Consider the following 17,903-nt stretch of genomic DNA (forward strand, 5'->3'; position numbering starts at 1 on the left):
AAAAGCTATGCAGACAGAAAAATATAGCTGTAGTCTTAGTTGCTCAAGCAGAGTGCTGATAGTGAGCTTGGTGAAAATATGGCCTTGAGGAATCCCATGGAGAAGATGGGAATTCAATATGCTAAGACATCATAGACTCTCTATAAGCTTTGTTATCCATTAATTAATCACAACAGAGAACATACTGAATTCCATATGTATTGAATTTTACATGAATTTATTGAATAGTTAGTTAGCTGTGCATTTGTGAACATATGTTAATTTCATATATCTACTCCTCTTTTCTTCACAAGGTATTTAATTTGTACGTGTAGCCAATTATAAATCACTTTAACTGCATCTTAAAATAACCTCTGGGTTACTTTTTTCTGATATGGAGGTAAGTATTTAAAGCAAATTGTTAAGTGCCTACTATAAGATGGTGTTTATTTGGCTGGAAATTTTGATTTCCATTTTTTGTAATTCCTTTGCTGGGTCTGAATCTTCAGCCTCACTCACCCTAAGCTAAAATTATTGTTGAACAGAATAATGTTACAGAGACTGTAGAACTACACAGTCCTGTATGTGGAAACATATTTTCTATTTCTAATTAAACTGTAAAACCAAAATCTTAGTACAAGCAACCATCAGGTGTGATTTGGAGACCACCATGAGGAGAAAACGAAAGCAGTGCTAAAGCTCTAACAAAACGTATTTTTTTCTGAGGGAGTATGAGACTTTTCATATATTGGAAGCATGTTAATAGCTTTTTACTTGAGAATTTTTCTAATGTGTGAGAATTGAGAAGACACTATATCAGAAATTTGAAATTATGAACTTTTGTTATAAGATATAACAGGGGAAAACACCTCACTGCACGTTCTGGTGCAGCACTGAGCAGACCAGGATCCTCAGCCACCAATTGTCTGCAAGGCATCAGCAGAGTGCCTACAAAATGTTTCTCAGTACAGCAGTAGAGTTGTAAGTTTGTGAGGCAACACCACTGTGCAACAAAAATGCCAAGTATCTTGCTGGTGTGTTGTTTTTCCCTCCCAGCAACATAACCACACAGGGGATGGGGGAGTCCAGAGAGGATTTTCAGCAAGGTTAGAACTCCCTTGGAAAGCCAAGAAACACTGCCCTGGAAGTTATGCTCAAAAGTCAGACTTTTGTCAATCCCAATCCCACCCTCACCACACATTTTAGACCTTGAATTTAGGTTATTCATGTGCATTAGGAGTTATTTCTGTGAGGGAGACAAACACAAGTGTCAACAAGAGACAAAGTCACAAATGAAACCTGTCTCAGCACCAATACTTGAAGGTGTATCTACTGATTCTTAGATGTGATGTCTAATGGATTTAATCAAAGTCAAATTATCTCTTCTTGTCACATTAGATAGAACTATTTATGCTTGCTCAAAATTGTCTCCAATTTTGCAACATCCAGTAATCATTAACACAAACTCATTCCCCTCTTCCCTTTTGACCTTCTGTCACCCTTTGATGGGACACCACCCAACCTGTAAATCTACACACTTATGTGGACTCTTAAAATTCCTTTCTTGCTTGTGAGTGCTTTTGGATGTCTTCAGTGGGCTGTAGTGGCAGCATTTCATGCTCAGAGATCTGACACACCTGTCAGATCTTGGCCATTTTTTTGTTTTGGCAGGGAAGAGAAAGAGATGGGCTCAATTTTCCTTCTAAGGGCTCAGTCCATGTCTGTCACATTTGAGTGAGTACTCTAAAATTCACAGCTGAAAAAATTTGGCAAAGACACAAATTTGGCAGCAGGTGGACTTGGGTTAATTTTCAACAATGTAGATTAAAAGTCAAAGTTCAAGTTGTGATATCAGTCATTTCTTGGAGAAACTTTTTCAAAACTGTAAGTACCTAATTGTTTGGCCATAAGAATATTTTCCTTTGTCTCAGCCTAACATTAGTGTAATTGCATTTGAGTAACAGTTTGAACTGTACCTACTGAAACAAGATTTCAGAAAGCTTTTTGCAACCAGAAAAATAAATTAGGTAAAAACTCTGCCACTGTAATTGTTCTCTGCAGGGTTACCTCATGTGATTTTTAATCCTGTTTGTAAATAAAACAAGGATTTAGCAGTTTATCCATATGACTAAGCTGAGCCAAATGGAAGATGAATTTTACATTCAAAGCAGGATGTCCCCTTGGGACTCAGACAAAGCAACTCGCAGAACATTGCATCATAAACTTTTAAATCGAGATATTTGTGTGGTTTTGTCCTTTTTATTAGTTAGCTAAAGTGAAACGTGGTTTAAAACTATAAAAGGTATTTATGGGTTTGCATAGGACAAATGGGCCCAAACTCCTGTCTCAGTGCTGGCCTGCCTGCTGTTGTCAGCTGCCCCAAACAAGCCTGTTTTGATCCACACAGGAAGTGTCTGATTTGTTTTTAAACCAACCTTGTTCAGCCCAAGTTACGTGGGGTGCTGTACATCACACAGCTGCTTTGTACCTCTGGCCTGTGCTGAACTGTCCACACTGTGTGTGTCAGTTCTTTGTGCACTCAGCAAAGTGGGTGTCTTTTAGGACACAAGTCTTCTCATCACCTCTCTACCTTTCTGGTTGCCTGTGGAAATGGCTGGAAGAGGCAGTTGTGGTGTCACTGCTGATTTCTTAGCCGGCCATAAATATGTCACCAACTCAGTGCAGAAGCAGAAGGAGGAATTTTACTGACCTCTGAAGTTTCAGTGAACTTTGAAGGCTTGTGAGTGGGATTCAAGAGCAGGTGTTTACATCATAGCTGGTAGGTCAGTCAGAACCTGAGGGCAAACTTTTGTGTAACTATACAGTTTTACCTGGCCTGTTCCTATTCCTCAAGTGATTTGTTACAAAACTGTCACTCTGTGACTATCCTGGTAGCATAAGCTGTCTCTCCTCTTGCTATTGGCTAAAAAGATATTGATGGGTGTGCACTGAAGGAAATAGTTTCCTTACAACTCTGCCGATCCTGGGAGTCCAGCTGTGTTCAGGGCTGGCCTGGGCAGCTCAGGTGAGGGCTTGAGACCACAAATATTTGAGGTGACATAACACATAAGTGGTGCTCAGATGGGCATGTTTTGCTCTCTGTCCTTCCCTACTCTGCTTTCACCCCCACTTTCTCCTCTCTTCTCATGTTCTTGGCTCCACTCTCCTGCTCCTTTGCTTGTGTGGGTCTGACACCTGTTGAACTGTTCAGTGGGTCAAATCAGCTCACTACCTGAAAAACAATCTTTTTACTGCATTAACTCTCTGCTGCATTAACTTTTTGCCTGTTTAATGAGTTAAAGAGGTTTGCAGATGAGTCTGAAGAGACCAGGAGTGTGAGCAAGGTGTGCAACAGGAGGGCATGTAGATGGGAGAAGGGAGTGGGAGCGCTGTTGGTTCATCTTTAGGCACAGAAGTGGTTTAAGTTCTAACCTGGATTTAAAGCGTGGTGTAAATGCACCTGAGCTGAGTTATGCACCTACACCTCTCTGATAATCTAGGCTGTTAGTCTGTGCCAGTTTCAATTACATTTGACCAAGTGTGACTAAAAAAATATTATAAAGCTAGCAAAGACAATCTCAGGAACAAAGCTGGAAATAGTGATTCTGTCTATTTTGTTTTCCAATTTGTGATCTTAATAATTATCCCAGTAAAAAATGGATTGAGAGGTACCTTTTTTTTTTACCATAATTCATGCTTTGAGGGAAGGTATGAATAAGTAAAGGCAAACATGGCCTTTTTGTCCTCTGTAATTATATGAGGAACAGTTTCTGATTCACCAAGACAAATTTGGGCAGAGGTTGCTGGCTGGTGTCTTGTAGCACCAGAAGAGAAAACCTGCAATTAGCCAGATGATGTTCCCTGTGTATGTTAGAGAAAAGCAGGGACTGGCATAGTAAGGGGAAGAATCCCATTTCAAACTCCTAGGAGCAGAAGAGGACAGACATGGGGGACTGCTGTGATGTTTTGGCATCACTCTGAGTAAGGCAGTATTTAGATAATGCATAAACGTTTCCCTGGGACATAAACTTTTATTCCAAGTTGCAAAGAAAGTGCAAAGCTGCGTAAGCTTGTGATTGAACACAATTTGTGTAAGCAAAGCAGAAATAAAAACTATGTATATATCATAGCTAATTGTCTGAGATGCTGACCACCTACAATTAATTGTGAAGCGTTTCCAGGAATGCTGTAATAACGCATTACACCTTTAGAGACTGAAAATAGAGAAGGTTGCTATAGAAGGAGTTAATGCCCGTGAATTTGCTAGGAATCGAGTTAGTTAGGAAACACATTTGAGAGGATTAACATTGTTGTAGAAATTAATGTTTGAAGAGATTGACCGGGAGGGTGCTGGGTTGAAGAATGTGAAAGGCAATTCAGTCCTCTTGGTGGGCTTGTCAAGTTTGCTTCCCAGCCATGGCTCCATGAAGCAGAAAACACAGCAAAGAGCTGCTGCAAGATCACACTTGGAAAGGGTGTCCAAGACAAAAAAAGAGGAAATTAGCCTGTATGCATCCTGACTATAAGGTAGGGCTCTGACTTGCCCTGGTTTTGTTCAGCTTACCCTATCAGGCAGCAGGGAACTGTATTGAATAACTTGATTTAATGAAGTCTTTTTGGGAGTCCTTAGAATGAAATCTGTTTAACTCATTGTGCTAACCCTCAGAAAAAAAAGAGAAAACATACTAAATTACAACCCAGACTTAATTATGCTTAATTGTGCCTTTGCAGGTAAGTATATCTAAGTCCCTGGAATATGTTGCTCTTTGAACACATTTTTGGAATACATGTAAAATGTGTAAAAAAGCAGGTGGCTTAGCATTACCAGAAGCTCTAACCATCAAATCGAGATGGACATCACTAAAAGGAGGCTGAAAAACAAAGAGGGATATTTTTGCAAGTCGTGGGAGGGGAAGTAGAATGGAGTCTGTTTTGCTTCCATTCAGAACTTAAGTTGGTCCCTTGGTTTTGGTTTTATTTTGTTTCCCTCTAATTTTAATGCCAAGAGATTAATCTCCAATAGAGTTTCTGTTAAAAATTAACAAATATGCAGTGATGCCAGTGGAAGAAGAGAGGGCTCAAAAGAACCCGCAGAGCAGAACTAAATGTCTTTTTTATGGCTAGTCAGGGCAGGGGTAGTAAATAAAGACCATGGAGAAATGTATACATCAGTCAAACATATAGGTCTTTGTAGTTCTGTCTGCCACAGTGGTCAGTGCCAAATGCTTGTGCAGAGGACTGAAAGGCTGTGCTCAGGCTTGCCCTCAGAACATCTCTTTTCTCTGTTCTTTGCCCTCTGGTTGTATGCTGCTGACAGCTTTCAGTGTCTGATGAGACATAACTGGCTGTACATTGTTGACTTTCCCATATCAAATTATCTTGATTAGAATGAAGTGCATGGGTTCGTAGGTTTTGTTGGAATCCAGTTTGCAATTATTTAAGGAAGATGCTCAAATATCAAATCTCTTGGAAGGAATCTTATTTTTTTGGCAAACATGGGACATAATTTTTTCTTCTTTTCTCTCATCTTTTTCAACACTGTAATGGGATCATTGGACAGACTCAGAAACAGACATTGGGAAAAATTAAAAAAGGCAACATGAAAGAAGCTGAGAAGCCACGTGCAGAGGACAAATTCTGTTGCATTTCCAAGCTGAAGGTACAGAAACATTTTAGTGATTTTGTGGGAACACACACCTGTAATTCCTTGCACTTGCAGTGGTTTGGTAGAAGTTACAACCCAGACTAAATGAATGAATAAGCTGTTTCTTTTCTACCCTTAATGCCCTGATCAAGGTCAAACAAGTCTGTAAACAACCATGTGTTGCTTTTGCTGTCCCTGTACTTTACACTCTGTGCTGTTTTGGAGTTGTGGTCGATTGCTGCTTTGAAGCCCCACCTCTGACTTTGTGTAATCCCCCCAGTCTGACATGTTTACCATTCCTTCTAAAACTTGTTAAATGAGCCTTACTGATTGTGACATGTCAGTAAAAATGGGCTGTTGATGTACCTTAAATTATTCGAGTTGTCAAGAAATGGTATAAAAAACTTGTAAAATAGCTTGTTTTTCATAATAACTCAAACCCCAAATACACTACTTAAGCTTTTTAGCGCTTGCAGGAGATGTATTTAAAGACACTATAGATTTAATTTTGTAAATACTGTTTATTAAGAACCCTAAAATTAAAAGGATTTAAATAGTAGTACATGTATTCATATTATTTTTTTTTTTTACTGACAATTGCTACTAATTGTCTTGTAAAAAGATAATGTCTTTAAACAAAAAGACACTGTTTACTCCTTCTGTTTAAAATGGGCTCACAACCTGTGCTGAGATGGGAGAGCAGATACTGGATCGAGTAATTCAGCCAAAGGAAACAATCTTAATTCTGCAAGTAATTTGGCATTCAGATGAGCAGAGGATGAGCAGACCAGTGCACCCTGGTCTTTCAGTCCTGCAGATGGCAATCTTGCAGCAGGCACAGACTGTCTTGGCTGGGGAAGTGGGGCTTGAGGTTTCTAAAGACAGTCTTGTCAATGGGAGCAGGTGAAGAACAAGGATGTACGATGTGGATGCAGGATAGATGATGGGATTTACACAGAGAGGAATACGTTTTCTTTTGTCCAGAAGCACATTTTTGCTGGAAAAAGTGGAATATTCATAAATGTATAATTTTGAGTTCTTTATGCACTCTCCTCTTTCCTTCCCAGGTATTTCTGCTGGCACTGTCACTTGCATTTCTTGGTAAAACCATGTCTGGTGCTTACATGAACAGCATGTACACACAGATAGAGAAACAGTTTAATATCCCAGCTTCTTTGGTGGGGATCATTAATGGAAGCTTTGAAATTGGTAATCTCTCATTTTAATATTTCTTATTATTTGAAAATATGATAGTTTGTTTGAATATGTATAAGTGACTCATATCCTTCAAATCTCTCAATTGCTCTAAATGTCAATAGTGGTCAACTCTGTCCTTCCTTTTCAGCTAATACTTAACAGTTATTGTCTTGGAAACTAATAGGACAACTTAAATGAGGAAGTTTAGTATTAAAAAGTAGTTTCAGCTAATTTCTGCACTATCATAAGATAGAGCAACTAACAAAATAGGACTACTTTTAGAGCTTTGTATTGAATCTTCCTGAACAAAACAAAAAGATTTTATAAGCTTTGTTTGAATTTAAGGTCATATTTAGTATTTTACAGATCTTTTAATCAAAGTTGGCTGGAGTGAATTGTGGATCTTTAAATTCAATAATATTCCAAGATTTTGTACCCCTACAACTGTACCTGCACAGAAAGTTCCCAGTTCTATTTTCAGTGCCCCTTACCTTGCCTATTAGTGAGTTTTTTGCCCAGTGACAAACTTATGTGTTGCCATTCCCTAAAGAGCCAAACAAAAGGCTTGATAGCTTCAAGGTCCTCTAAATGGTGGTCCTTAGAGGGGGTGTTTTATACCTGGAAAGTCACCGTGTGAATCTTTAATATCCCTGGCTCTGCTGAGGAAATGGTCTGCACAGGCTCATGTGCACAATGGGAGGGGAAGCAAGGCTTCTTTTCCCCCTTTTCCTAGTCTCCTGTATCTCCATGTTCAAGGGAAAGAAAGTGCTGACACCACTGAGCTGCAGCCTGCAAAGCAGTCTGGTGGGGCAGCTCAAAGTTATGATAGAAAGGGAGCACCCAGAATATATTTTTGCTTTTGGGGAGGATGATACTTTAAGAAACGTGAAATGGCCAAGATTAACAAAGTGGTACGTAAAAGACTTATTTTAAGTGAATTATCCACTCATATGAACTTGTTGAGCGATCATAATAATATTTGAAATTATTAATAGACATAAGTGACTTATTAGGACTGTGTAAATATACATCTTGAAGTCTCATTCGAGGAACTGGTTAAATACAGTCTGTTTAGCAATCATACATAAAAAAGGTGTTATCTTCTTTCCCAGAATGATGCTTATCACTCAGAGACATGATTTTGTTCTTTTGACAAAAAGATCACAAAATTAGTAGGTGTGCAATTACTCAATTGCTATTTTTATGGAGACTGATTCATAATATGAAGCTTGATTCTTTTCTTAGTTGCATAGCAAAAAATGAAGAAAGAGAAGATCAACTGATTCTGAAGTGAAAGTAGAGGAGAGGAGAACGAAGATTTTTAGCACATTTGTATTTTTAATGTTGCTAGGTACAAAAATACCATTCTTTAAAAAATTCTTCTCCACTACTCAAGTTAATATTAAATTATTATTCCTTTTTTTTTCCTGTAACTGTCATCATGTGTTTATTATTTTCAGTACAAAAGTACTTGGAGGAACATTACAAAATAGAATATCCTGGGGAGAACAACTTCTAAGTCAGCTGTTACTCTGCAGCACTTGGACCTGGTCTCTGTGTAAAGTAGTGGGAAATTTCTTTTCTATGTAGGTGCAGTCAAAAATCTCTCTCACTGTGATCTCTTTTCCATTCTACCTTCTGTTCTCATGTTGCTTTCATGTGATGTAACTCATTCAAAAAAAGATCACACATAGCAGGGAATTACTGCATCATGTAGGCAGATCCCTGTCTAGTTACAGTTTTTACAAGACAAGAAAAGAAACAGATGTTGAGCTTACAAGGTATACTGAAATTTGTGTTGCACTTTAAAAGATCTGGGGATGCCTTGGTTTGTAAAAGTCAACCAGGTTCTTTTTGCAGGTAACTTGCTGCTGATAGCATTTGTGAGTTACTTTGGAGCAAAGCTTCACAGGCCCAGAATAATTGCTTTGGGCTGCACAATTCTGTCATTTGGATGTCTTTTGATATCACTTCCTCATTTCCTGTTTGGAAGGTGAGTATTTTGCTCAGCTCACAGCAGCTTCTGCCATCCTCGCTTGTGTTAATCCATGACTCCTTCCACAGTGTTGCTTACTGAGAGAGACATTGCTGAGCATGGGTTCAATATGATAATTACAGAGCAGCTTGGTTTGTTTTGCTTCTGAGATGGCTTCAAAAGTCAGTCATCACCTCCTGAGGAGAGTCCCCCCTCTGTTTGGCACCTTTCCTTTCCCTTACCTTCATCCTGGTGCTGCACCTTGTATGGATTCTCTAAAGAAACAGTGGGCTGTGATACCAATTACATTACCAGCTCTTATCTACTTGGATGGGCAATGTAAGATGATTTTTAAAGATATCTTTGGTCTGGAACCTGAATGGGAGATCATAGCTGTGTTGTCAAAGCCTTTACAGAGCGTGATGATTCTTCAACTACTTTTTCATGATGTTTGATTGACTTAACAAGATAATAATGTAGGCTTGTCTATCTTAATCAGTGAGATATTTTTTGAGAAAAGAAGATCCTCTAATCCTGCTATGTCCAATGTGGTATGGCTCTGACAGCCTTGGTGGTACCCTCTGCTTAGGGTGTAAATTGGATTAAAATATAAGAGAAGCAGGAGAGAAGATGATATGGGAGATTTCATTAGTGTGGTTCATGACTCCTCCTGAAGCACCTGTTACAAGACTGTATTAGAGACTAGATAAGAGTCTGGGTAAAACACTGCTACATTTTCTTTGTTCCTGGCCTGTTTCATTACTGAGTCTCAGTTAACTTTTGACATGGCTTTCCTCCTTCCTTATAGCTACACACTCTTCTTATAGGTAGCTCCACTACAGACATATGAGGTGGTCCTCCTGTATATCTTCTTAATCTGTACAAGCTTTCCTTTGATTCAAACAGGTATCATATTGAAAGCAGCATTTCACAACGGGAAAACTTTTCAGTGATGCCCCTATGCCTTGTTAACCAAAGCTCATTCTCTTTGCCTACAGAGGAGCCATCAACAGGTATTACTCTTCTTATGTCTGCTAATACATTTTCCTCAGTTTTTATAGTGTCTAAGTAAATAGATTTTTACTTTTATTAACAGTTATTTTAGGGTTCTGCTTTTGGTCAATACTTTTTGCAGGCATGAAAACTAGAGGCTGGGAAATTTCCTTACCTTTGTATTTCTTTGTTCTGTGACGCCAGAGCTGTAGCATTTTTTCATGCAGTTTTCACAGTATCCGAACAGCTCAGTTAACATATCTCAAAGTCACTTTGGGAGTCTATAACATCAGGTTATTTCACAAATATTCCTCTTTTTGACTTGAAATACTGTGATACTGTGAGGAGGTGGGAAACATATTTGTACAATATTTAAAAGGCATCAGGTTTCTTTTTTGTTGTACCACACAGGAAATAAAAGAATGAGAAATAGAGGTGGAACTAAACATAGATCTTGCTTCCTTTTAGAGGAAAATTTTTTAAACTAAGCTAAAACTTAATTGTGGGCCTGAGCACAACACTGATTCTGATGACTGTGCACTAGAAATGTGCATATAAAGTGAAAACTACTGTGAAGTCAAAAGGCTCAGAGGCAACTACTGAATGATCACACACAAAATTCTTACAGTGAGGGTGGGATTAATCTCCTGAGTTCACAAAATTCTCACACTGAGCGTGGGATTAATCTTCTGAGTATCCTGAGCATACTTGGGTAAGGTGGTTGTTTCCCTGTTAGTTTATGGACAAGCAAGACTGTGATATTCATATATCTGAGTCCATCTCCTGCGTGAAGCAAAAACTGGACTGAATTCGACCACACCTGCATGTGAGTTTCTTCACGAATGTTTTCTGACAGCAACCTGACACTGACACAGGAGATCCAGGCTTGATCTCTGGCCAGCAATACTTTCACTTAGAAAGTCATCAGTTGCTGCTGACAAAGCTCATTTTTATTTGTTAATGAATTGGCACTGAGAAATCAAAGTATGGCAAAGTGGGAGAGAACGGTGGAATCTGAAGCAGACTTGGTGAGAGTGCTTTCAATCCCATCATTCAGATTATTTATCAAGGAGTATCCTGGGCTGCATCAAAAGAAATGTTACCACCAGGTCAAGGGAGATGATTCTCTCCCCTTTATCCCACTCTCATGAGACCCTACCTGGAGTACTGTGTCCAGCTCTGGCGCCTCCAACATAAGAAGAACAAGGAATTGCTGGAGCAAGTCCAGAGGCCACAAAGATGCTCAGAGGTCTGGAGAACCTCTGCTGTGAAGACAGGCTGAGAGTGTTGGAGTTTAATCAGGAGAAGAGAAGGCTCCAGGGAGACATTACAGAATCCTGCCAGTACCTAAAGGGGGCCCATGAGAAAGCTGGAGAGGGACTTTTTTATGGTGGTAGGTACTGATAGAACAAGGGGGAATGACTTTAAACTGAAAGAGGGCAGGTTTACATCAGATATAGGGAAGAAATTCTTCACTGTGAGGGTGGTGAGGCACTGGAACAGGCTGCCCAGAGAAGTCCAGCCAGGTTGGATGGGACTTCAAGCAAGTTGTTCTGATGCAAGTTGTCCCTGCCTATGAGAAGGGGATTGGAACTAGGTGGTCTTTAGGGTCCCTTCCAAACCAAACTCTTCTATGATTCTATGATTGCCAGAAGATTGGACAAGGTATGGCATGGAGAGGGAAGGGATTTAAACTCTGCTTCAGCAAGTTCATCAGCTTTATCCAGTGTCTGAGCCTTTCGAGTACTGTGACCAGGTATTTAACTTTTTTTATAGGACAGACCTACCCACCAAAATTTAAGCTGTTAGTCAATTCCTTGTCTCTAGATTGTGATTAAGAGTTAGAATTAAAACATTAATTATGACTTCTTATTTTATTTGCAGAATGTGAAAAAGAGCCTGGGTCCTTGCTGTGGATATTTGTGATGGTTGGAAACATAGTGAGAGGAATGGGTGAAACTCCCATCATGCCTTTGGGCATTTCCTATTTGGAGGATTTTGCCAAAGCAGAGAATTCACCTTTCTACCTGGGTAAATCTGCCCTACTGTGATAACTCCCCTCCCCCAAACAAACACACACATAAACAAAAGCAAAAGAAAGGATAGTTATGACTCCCTTCAGTCCAATAAAGGAAGAGAGAAGACAGTCATTATTGCCTGATCAAAATAATACTGTGGAACTTTGACTAGAATATTGTGGAATTTAATTAGAGATTAACTTCTTGAAGTGGGTCCATTTTTAGGCACAAATGCCTTTCCAGTGTAGCTGTCCAAGAGATACGTAACAATTCCAAGAAAATAATTATATCTGGGTTCTAATTTGGTATGTTTTCTCTTTTTCCTACTCTAGCATGTCTACACACAGCAACTGTAGTTGGCCCCTTCCTTGGTTTATTGTTGGCATCATTCTGTGCAGAACTGTTTGTTGATGTTGGATCAGTAGGTCCAGGTAATGGCTGAATATATAAAATCTCATATATAAATACATAGTCATGTTGGTGTATTTATCAGAGCTGAAAGATGTTTCTTTGCTAATATGAGATGTCTCAATTTTATCTGTGTTTGTTGGTGTTTCTGGTAGAATGGAAGATCTGTGTATAATACTCAATTCACACACTGATCAATCTGCTTATAAATTATTTGATGAACAATTGTGTCCTCTGGCTTAAGGTAGGAAAGGATTAGAATTAATTTAATATAAAACACTGAAATTTGCCAGACTGGGGACTACTCTCCTCCACGCGCCTCACTTTGAGAATCACTAACGTACTTTTAATGTATCCTATGTCAAAAATGACTAGGAAAACACACGATCAGAGCAAAGAATGTTTCTGAGCTGATATAAGATGTATGGTTTTGGTTTGTTTTTTTTTTTTATAGATGAGATAACTATAACAGCTACTGATGCCCGCTGGGTTGGAGCGTGGTGGTTGGGCATTTTGATTTGTGCATTGCTGAACCTTCTCGTGGGAATACCGTTCTGGTTTTTGCCCAAGTCACTTGTGAAGGAAGGTGAAACCAATGAACCTGAGGAGACAAGTGAAAAAAGTGTAGTACCACTGCAAGACAATGACAAAAATGAAGCCAAACAGAACATGTATGAAATTGCTAAAGGCAAGTTATATTTTATTTCCTTCTTAATTTAATCCTTAAGATGCGAACTGTGTGTATTTGTGTAATTAAAGATGGGTCCAAGGTATGAAATGCCTCTTCTGTTTTTCATGTCTCTGTAGTACCAAAGGCTTTGTGTAGGGATTTAGAATGGCTCCTTGCAGAGGAAGAAAGCTAATTTCATCTGGAGTCATTCCTTTCCCCCTCCTGCATTTCAGGTGTACGTAGATCTTTTCTTCCTGTGAGAGGGTTAAAGCACTGAAATCTGGTTAAGAATATTGCAACTCAGTGAGCTGTGGACGAGTTGCAGATATTAGTTGCTTGTACCCCACATTCATAGTACAGAAAAGCAGAAACCCAGCACAAGACTTGTGCATCCCTTGAGCCCACCCTAAAGCCATAAAAGGGAATTGTCAGGTGCTAAAGTGTCTCATGAACATTTAATTGCTTTTGAACAAAGATCTAATTTGACTCGCATTCATGTTACCTTTGGTAACTTTCACATCTGTGGTCTTTCAGATCCATATATTTCTAGGAAGCTTTTTTATTTCTTTCCATTATTTGTGCTGGTTGGAAATGTAAGTGAATAAAATATGTCAAAGGCGATGATCTTCAAGAAGTGTCCTGATTCTGTACAGTCAGCTCAGGGTCCCTTGACAGGACCTTAATTTTCAGAAAGTAAGTGCCATGTGGCAGCTACCTGTCTGTGGTGTTTCAAGCTGAGTCCTGCAAATTCACCATACCCAGACTGAGCACTCAGATCTTGGCTGATATTGCAACTTCATTTTGATAAACACAGCATGTCTTCCTGCTGGTCATGTAGCCTTAAATGAGTCCATAAATAAAATACTGTTCTGGTGAAAAAGGATTCCTAGATCAGATGTGGGTCCTGGTGCTTCAGAGTCCCTTCAGAGCTTGTGTTTTCATGATCATTCCCTCCCTGTGTTGATGTCAGTGTCCACTGCCTCTGAATATCCTGAAGTTAGAATCTCTTAATTTCACAGAATAGTTGAAGGGACTTCTGAAAGTCACCTGGTCCAACCCCCTGTTCAAGCAGGGCCACTCACAGACTATTGACCAGGATATATTCAGACAACTTTTTAATTGCCAAGGATTTCAAGCTGAAATTTGAAGTTTTTATAGTTAAAATTAATCTGAAATAAAATTAATTGAATAAAAATTAAATTTCCTCAGAAAGTTCTGATTATAAACTGCATTGCATATGTAAATAATGCAGCCTATTTTATAGTGTTTTGAATATTTGACTCATTTTTGCAAGACTTGCATACAGATCCTCTTCTAGTAAGATACTTGCCTACCTCTGAAAATGTACACCCATCCTAAGTGGTGCCCACTTTCAATGAAGCACAGTCATTGTTTTACAGATGCTTTTCTGCAGAATTTCTTTACAATAGCTCAGCACATTAATTAACAGGGAACATTAGACAAAGGGGAATTGTGGGGTTTTTTTTATGGTTCAGATCCTGATTTAATAGGCATTACACAGAGAAAAGAACTGTGTAAATTAGTTTCTCAGATGCTTACTTGGCTGAAGACTGGCTGATGCAGACTTTGAGAGTATGGTGGGAATAACTTTGGTCACATCTCTCATCAGACATCTTCTGCCCCAGAAAAAACCAAAATTAGTTTGGGGGCAGGTTGTCACAGCTCTTAGTGCATTTGTACCCCTTTCCCCTTGTACTCCCTTCATATGCCAGGTGCAAGAAAGGAGTTTTGGTGAACACTCTGGGCACGAGATGAGAAAAAAGGAGTAAGAAAGATGGGAGAGGAGCTGCTGCTGCAGACCTGTAACTGCAAAGCTCAGTCACTGCACAGCTAAAAAGTTTCAGGAAACTTTCATGAGAAGGTTGTTGCTGTGATTTATTATTTTTTTACAAGCAACAGTATGTATTGGTGGGCATGTGTGTGTGTGTGAGGGTATCTTTGGGTAGAGGAGACATGTTGGGGAAGCCTGGGCTAATCTGGTTTCCTTTGGCCTGTGGTGTCTGGCAAAGCACAAGATCCAGTTTGGTACAGTTAAAGGACCTTTTCTGTTCCCCTCTTCCCCGCTCAACCACACTGAGCAATGCTCATCCTTTTCATAAAGCATCACACTAACCCAGTCCATTATTTCATTCCAGATTTCATCCCCTTCCTCAAGGCTCTGTTTCGCAACCCCGTGTACATGTTATTTATATGCATAACTGTGCTACAGTTCAGTGCCTTCGATGGCATGGTATCCTTCATGCCCAAATACCTGGAACAGCAGTTTGGAAAATCTGCATCAGATGCCATCTTTTTAATTGGTATGTTTGCATTTTGCTTTGCTCTGTTCTACCAAGTAGTGATGTCTCTGTGCAATTTATCTGTATTTATATGTGTGTGTGTATATATATATATATATGTTCATATCTACTTATATACACATACATACTAGGGTTAAATGCTTCTACAAGGAAGACATACTGCGCTCCCACACATTTCTATATATTCATGCATTTTCTGCTAAGGTTCTCCTAATTTTCTGTGCAGAATTTTATAATCTACTTCCCATCTTTCGAATTGGCCCAGAAAGTTCAGCTGATATGAAACCAAGCCATGTGATGGTTGTGTAAAACCACTTCCAAAACCACTGTCGGTCAGAATTTGCTTCATTAAAATATCAGTCAGCAAAGAAATGTGAGAGGATATCTAGTAATCTCATATCAAAACTGAAAGTCTGTTCCTGTGATGCTCAGTGTGTATTGAGATGTACTCTAGTAGCTTGTCTTCCTGTTGAGTTTCTCTGTCTGGGGAGGCTGGATTGAAACAATATATTTTTTCTTCTTCTTTTTTTTTTTTTTTTTTTTTTTAAGGTGCACCTAGATTGCAACTCTAGATTGCTAATTAATCTTTTCAGTCCTACCCTCTATCTCACTTCTCAAGAATTTCTCACCTGCTGTTGACTTTGGCAGAGGTTTTGGGTGTGCAAGGAAATTAGTAGAGACTCATTGCTGATTGTAGTTAAATTATTCAGCCACAGTCACTGGATGAGTCTTTGCCAAACACAATCTACCCTTTCAGTAGCTTTAGTATCTACTTCAGTAGCTACCTTAGAGTAGAGTAGCTTCAATGGTTGCCTTTATTTTAACATGGAAGTTTCACTTGTTTAAATAGGTGTTTACAACTTACCAGTTCTATGCGTGGGGTATTTTTCTGGAGGCTTATTCATGAAGAAATTCAAGATAAATATCTATCAGGCTGCGAACATAGCATTTTGGGTATCTTTACTGGAATATCTTCTCTACTTTGCTGCCTATTGGACTGTCTGTGATACTGCACCAGTTGCTGGTCTTACAGTTTCCTATGAAGGGTATGTTCTTTAAGAAACAAGAGGACTTCAGTCTTAAGACACCGGGATGATTTTTCTTGTCAAGAATCAGTCAGGGGCTCCTTAGCTTTGCAACATTTTGGTTTCATTACCTAAATGCTCAAAGCTTTTTACTTGCATGAGACAGTAGGTCTACCTTCTGCTATCACTGTTTCAAGCAAGAAAAGCGTACTGAAAAAGATATCCACACCAAGACTCCTACAATTGCATATCCATAATAATTCTTATAGTAATATAATTAATCGGGTCATGTAATTGCAGGTGAAAATAAAAAAATTGTTGATCAAATTAGGTGTACATGAGTGCAGTTTCAGAACAACAGAGGGACAAACACCCTTCTTAATCTTATGCTGGTATACTGGAATTTGATTGTTATCAAGTTATCATAGGATATTTTATTTGCAGATTCTTGATTTGAATCCTGCCATTAATCATTGGGAATCGCTGTGTGTCTGTAAAGTGGACATGTAGGTTTACATGCAACACTTACAGGAATCAGGAGCATATGTGCCACAGCTGAGAAAAATGTTGTGGGGTATGCATACCTCATTGATAATATTAATTTAATGTAATATCATACAATATGCTATATAAAGGCAGAAAGGCATGACTCCAGGACTGGAACATGCAGAACTCTGTCCTAAATAAACACTTGAGCTAGCATAGAAACTTAAGCATTGCAAAGGATTACTGAAGGTATTTATTTCTTTACTGAAATATTTATCCATCTTCTAAATGTATTTCAGAATAGAACAAATTTCATATGTAGAAAATACTCTACTTGCTGACTGCAACAGGGATTGTGATTGTTCACTTAAAATATGGGACCCCGTTTGTGGGAACAATGGAATCACTTATGTGTCACCTTGTCTTGCTGGGTGTAAATCCTCAAGAGGAACTGGAAGAAGTGTGGTAAAGCATACATTTTATTGTGCTTTATTAATTATGAAAGATAGTAGGGGAGAAATATCTGTATCACTATAGGGTGGGAAATACCCATACATGTATATTTATTGAATATATGAGGTGATAGATTTTGACAAATTCATTAAGTAGCACCAGAAATTCCAAACTGAATCTGAAAATTAGTGTAAGTTTAAATTAAAAATTATAATGAAGAAGACCCCTCTTCTAAGAAACTCGGGGAACCTTATATGCTCAAAATGGAGTGAGAAATTATTCTGAAGGTATTGCCAGTTGGAAACCTGACTGCACAAGATGATTTTGGACAAAATGAAAGTCTGTAGCATGGACTTAATAATCTCTTTGACCCTGCAGATTTAAACAAGTAACCAGGTATTATAGAACTTTTATTATCTTATTTAATAACACATATTCCATAAAACCCCCTGTAAATTCTAATTAGGTTGAAAAAAAAATAAATAATGAGTTCAAAAAAAGCCCCAATCATAGAGATTTTAGAAAGCCTCTGTACTTTACAAATATTTTAAAGAAGTATTAGATGACAATGAGGGTCAGATGCTGATGCCTTTGTTTACCTTGGCTGATTTTTGAGAGTCCTTATTCTGGCAATGATTTCAGTAGAAGCAAGTGTTTGATAAGAATATTGCAACCCAGCCTCAATTAAATCTCTGGTTCCTTCTCTCCTGACATATGAAAGACCACACTCTTGG

The 17,903-nt window shown here is 38.7% G+C and overlaps 1 protein-coding gene across 6 annotated transcripts in view; it reads left to right on the forward strand.

Moving 5' to 3' along the window:
* The window catches only part of LOC116787290 (solute carrier organic anion transporter family member 1A2-like), a 46,035-nt gene that overhangs the window by 24,496 nt on the left and 3,636 nt on the right, over positions 1-17,903 (forward strand). Inside the window, exons 1-11 of one of the 6 annotated variants that reach the window (XM_032688780.1) lie at positions 359-379; positions 5,540-5,638; positions 6,691-6,832; positions 8,681-8,813; positions 9,702-9,808; positions 11,673-11,819; positions 12,139-12,237; positions 12,669-12,902; positions 15,041-15,205; positions 16,056-16,251; positions 17,016-17,181. In XM_032688780.1, the coding sequence (XP_032544671.1) occupies positions 374-379; positions 5,540-5,638; positions 6,691-6,832; positions 8,681-8,813; positions 9,702-9,808; positions 11,673-11,819; positions 12,139-12,237; positions 12,669-12,902; positions 15,041-15,205; positions 16,056-16,251; positions 17,016-17,181 (1,494 nt within the window). In that variant the 5' untranslated portion in view covers positions 359-373. Of the gene's footprint in view, positions 1-358; positions 380-1,745; positions 1,864-3,048; positions 3,324-4,381; positions 4,507-5,539; positions 5,639-6,690; positions 6,833-8,680; positions 8,814-9,701; positions 9,809-11,672; positions 11,820-12,138; positions 12,238-12,668; positions 12,903-15,040; positions 15,206-16,055; positions 16,252-17,015; positions 17,182-17,903 lie in introns of those variants that run through there. The other 5 variants (XM_032688781.1, XM_032688782.1, XM_032688779.1 and 2 more) reach the window with 5 other exon arrangements.

This window comes from Chiroxiphia lanceolata, chromosome 5, assembly GCF_009829145.1.
Source record: "Chiroxiphia lanceolata isolate bChiLan1 chromosome 5, bChiLan1.pri, whole genome shotgun sequence".
Taxonomy (NCBI): Eukaryota; Metazoa; Chordata; class Aves; order Passeriformes; family Pipridae; genus Chiroxiphia; species Chiroxiphia lanceolata.